The sequence below is a fragment of the Garra rufa genome, chromosome 2, assembly GCF_049309525.1.
Source record: "Garra rufa chromosome 2, GarRuf1.0, whole genome shotgun sequence".
In the NCBI taxonomy this organism is placed as follows: domain Eukaryota; kingdom Metazoa; phylum Chordata; class Actinopteri; order Cypriniformes; family Cyprinidae; genus Garra; species Garra rufa.
The window spans coordinates 36,099,327-36,103,777 of NC_133362.1; the positions used below are offsets into that span (position 1 = coordinate 36,099,327).

General features: G+C 34.0%; 1 protein-coding gene across 1 annotated transcript; it reads right to left on the minus strand.

Annotated features, from left to right (window-relative positions):
- Positions 1 to 1,441: 1,441 nt before the first annotated feature.
- Positions 1,442 to 2,461, minus strand: LOC141325088 (uncharacterized). Its single transcript, XM_073833595.1, has one exon. It carries the CDS (start codon positions 2,387 to 2,389, stop codon positions 1,442 to 1,444), a length of 948 nt encoding a protein of 315 aa, XP_073689696.1. The 5' UTR covers positions 2,390 to 2,461.
- Between the last annotated feature and the right edge of the window lie 1,990 nt (positions 2,462 to 4,451).

Genomic DNA, 4,451 nt, shown 5'->3' on the forward strand with positions numbered 1-4,451 from the left:
TTTGTACGCATCTCTCCATCACGGCTATTCACAGAAGTTAATGGGAAGGATTGGCGTATCATATGGACGCGAAATTGGACTTTGGTGTATGTATTACACGCAATTGGAAAGTGTAAAGCCGTGTTATTTATACGCAAATTGATGAGAACGGGTTGCCATCTTATAGACCGAGGTAAAGTTAGTTTTAGGTTTGATATTGGCTGGATATTGGCCTAGGCTGATTTAGGGACCGTCTGCAAATTTACCTCACTAAACAAAACGAAGTCCAGTTTTTTCATGTTTTAAAGGCTGTATACGTTTGTGGTTAAAAGGCTAACTTACTACAGGTGAAATTTTGCCAATAACTTCTTTACTGTACATACAGTACATAATTATGTAAGAAAATAATTACTTTTTTCACGTTCCAGAACTTGTAACGTTAGTACTTTTGTAGTAACAAGACTGACTTTCTACGGATTACATTTTGACAGCATCACCCTTACTGTAAATACAGTGCATACTTATTCTTAGAAAAAATGTACTTTAATTGACCTAAAGTTTTTTTTTTTTATGTTTCAAAGGCTGTAGTATATTTGTAATTACAAGACTGACTTACTACAGGTGATTTTTTTTTTTTTTGAATAGCTTCCTTACTGTACACTGTAGGCCTACATAATTATTCCTAGAAAAAAATTACTATAATTCACCAAAAGGTTTTTTCATGTTTTAAAGGCTGTAGTATGCTTTTGGTTACAAGACTGACTTACTATAGGTTAATGTTAAACAAACAAAAACAAAAGCGAATGTCCAGCGAATATCAAACCTAAAACTAACTTTACCCAGCTATTTTACCGCGAATATATAGTTTAGCATTTAAAACGTAACTGACCAAAATATGCAGGGAAATTACCATTTTAGTAAGAATTTGGAATAAAAATATTTTTTATAGTCGCCAATCCCACTCCTACCTCTAAACCTAACGTTAACCATAACTCTCGAAGTAACGTTATTCTGTTTTTAGGTGTCATCAATACGTCAGTAGGCTATTGTACGTTAAAATGCTAAAAATACGTAAGTATTTTTACGTTTAGATGCTGTAAATACGTCAGTATTGTACGTTTTAGTGTCTGGAAAAACGTAAGTAAATAGGTTTTGTAGAACCACATTTTACGCAAAATACATGTAATGAATATATATGAACATATAATTGAATTATCATGAGATCACGTTGAACATTTGCAGCTACAAATAAAAACTCCATAACAAATACATAAACAGTGAATACAATACAATACAATGTGTGCATACAAAATATAAAATTTTATTTAGACTTCAGAATACATTTGTTAAGAGATCCATCTGTTGTTCATCATGTTCATGATCTGGGCCTTACTCTGATTGTTTGACTGTGTATAACAGATGATTGAATGAAACACTTCCCACATGCAGTGCAGTAATTTAGTTATTGTCCAGCGTGCATCCTCTCATGTCTTTTCAGATTTGATGAATGACTGAATCTCTTGTCGCAGTGTGAACACTTATACGGTTGCTCTCCAGTGTGAATCCTCTCATGTGTTTTCATATGTGTTAACCGACTGAATCTCTTGTCGCAGTGTGAACACTTATACGGTTGCTCTCCAGTGTGAATCCTCTCATGTGTTTTCAGATGTGTTGACCGACTGAATCTCTTGTCACAGTGCGAACACTTATACAGTTTCTCTCCAGTGTGGATCCTCTCATGCGTTTTCAGATCTCCAGACTTTTTAAATCTCTTTCCACAGTGTGAACACTTATAAGGTTTCTCTACAGTGTGGATCCTCTCATGTGTTTTCAGATGTCCAGACTTTTTGAATCTCTTATCACAGTGTGAACACTCATACGGTTTTTCTCCAGTGTGAATCCTCTCATGTGTTTTGAGACTTGATGAAGTACTGAATCTCTTGTCACAATGTGAACACTTATACGGTTTCTCTCCAGTGTGAATCCTCTCATGTGTTTTCAGATTTGTTGAATCTCTGAATCTCTTGTCACAGTGCGAACATTTATAAGGTTTATCTCCGGTGTGAATCATCCCATGTCGTTTTAAACACTGCGCTGAAGTAAAAGTCTTGTCACACTCAAAGCACATGTACTGTTCCACAGTGGTATGCATTTTCTGATGTTCTTTCAAATTTTTTAGATGTAAAAAACTGTTACCACACAAATCGCATGAATGTGTCTTCTCCTTTGCATGAACTTTCAAGTGTTTCTTCAGACCTGACGTCCGTGAAAACATTTTACCGCACTGATCGCATACATACTGCTTCTCTCCAGTGTGGATGGTCATGTGTTTCTTAAGGTTTGCTGATTGTGTGAAACTCTTTCCACATTGATCACAAGAGAACGGTTTCTCTCCAGTATGAATTCTCATGTGACGATCAAAATCTGTTTTGCATGTGAAACTCTTTCCACACTGAGTGCAGGTGAAACATTTCTTGGCTCTTCTTTTCTTGGTTTGAGAGCAACTCAAAGGTTTTCCGCCAGTTTTGACATGATTTTTCTCCTCAGCTTCACTTGATCCTTCATTGTCCTCTTTTTCTCCAATGAACTCTGAAATAAGAGTACAATTATCAATTTGAGCCCAGGTTTTTGAGCGGTATAAAACATAAGAAATATCAATATTTTTCACACATTTGTTTTGGGCAGTACTGATTATCTCTATCGTGATAACCATTCACTCCAATATTATATATTTAATATAATATTCTAATTCTTATAATCCTAATTCTCATGAGAACTTTGATTTTTCCCAGTGCCATTGGAAACGGGAAACAACATTTTGCTACAAATTCTACCAAATTCAGTTTCACAAAAGTTTTGTGAACAAATTTTCTGTATGTGTTTTATGCTGTTTTTCAGGCACTTATGTGTTTTATGCTGTTTTTCAGGGATTTAAAACAAGTCAAAATTTCTCCAGGGCACCAAAATCCCCTCAGACCCCAAAGGGTTACAGCATAATGTACTGCAAAAATTCATTAAAGATAAATCAAGAATAAACACCAACCTCCTTGTTCCTCCTGTTTTATTCTACAAGGTTCTGGTTCCTCATGTTTTATTCTCCAGGTTTCTGGTTCCTCATGTTTTATTCTCCAGGTTTCTGGTTCCTCATGTTTTATTCTCCAGGTTTCTGGTTCCTCATGTTTTATTCTCAAATGTTCTGGTTCCTCATGTTTTATTCTCAAAGGTTCTGGTTCCTCATGTTTTATTCTCAAATGTTCTGGTTCCTCATGTTTTATTATCCAGGGTTCTGGTTCCTCTTGTTTTATTCTCAAAGGTTCTGGTTCCTCATTTTTAATTTTCCAGGGTTCTGGTTCCTCATGTTTTATTCTTAAAGGTTCTGGTTCCTCATGTTTTATTCTCCAGGGTTCTGGTTCCTCATGTTTTATTCTTAAAGGTTCTGGTTCCTCGTGTTTTATTCTCCATGGTTCTGGTTCCTCATGTTTTATTCTCCAGGGTTTTGGTTCACTTGTGTCCTCTTCATTCCTCTCTTTAACAAGCCCCATCTTCACAGCAACCAATCGCAGTTCAGCTGATACTTTTCCAGATATTCCTGCTTGATTGAAAAATGTAGTCACGACTGTGAGGATGAGAATATTGCAATATTTACTGCCCTGATTCAAAGACTGTATTTTTCTATTTACAGAAACATTTCTAAGTCAGCATCACAACAAAACGAACAGAGAGTGTGGTGTAACTAATCTTCTTCCTCTGAGGTTTAATGTTTTTTGGCAAAGAAAAAAAGAAAACTTTATTGCATTATAAAGGGAAAATGCAAACGTGAAACTGAATTTATACAACCATGCTGCGGTTCATTTTTAAAATATAAATTGAGTCATTTAAATAGTTTAATATATTATGTTTCTATATTAAAAACGTTATATTTAAAACATCACTCTCATAAAATTGTTATTATGAAATGCATTAATGCCAGTTCTGAATCTTGTAAATATTCCTTAATGCTACATTTTTAGCTCTTCTGTGCCGTGCAAAGGTGAATTGTTGTTGTTGATTTAATTTGACTGCTATCTTATTCTTCCTGATTGTATCATATTATTAAAATTGAATTTATAGTTTCATTAAAATTGAATTTAAAAATGGATTTATAAATATCTAAAGTTTATTGTCACAAAAGATTACATATATTTAATAAAGTTAGAAAAATGGCATTACAAAGGTTAATGTAATCAAAAGGTGTTCCTAAGATGTTGTTGTTGTTTTCAGTAGGAATACACAACAAACAAATCTTTAATTTTGACCATAATTGCAGATGCCTGATTTAGGGAAAATGTATAAATAATAAATGTGATTATAGATTATACATGGTTTTTATAATTAAATACAACAGAAAGGACATCTAAAATTACCATTATTATATTGTATCTACTGTTTCTTGGCAAAAGAAACAATAAAAAAATCACAGTGCTGCAAGCAAA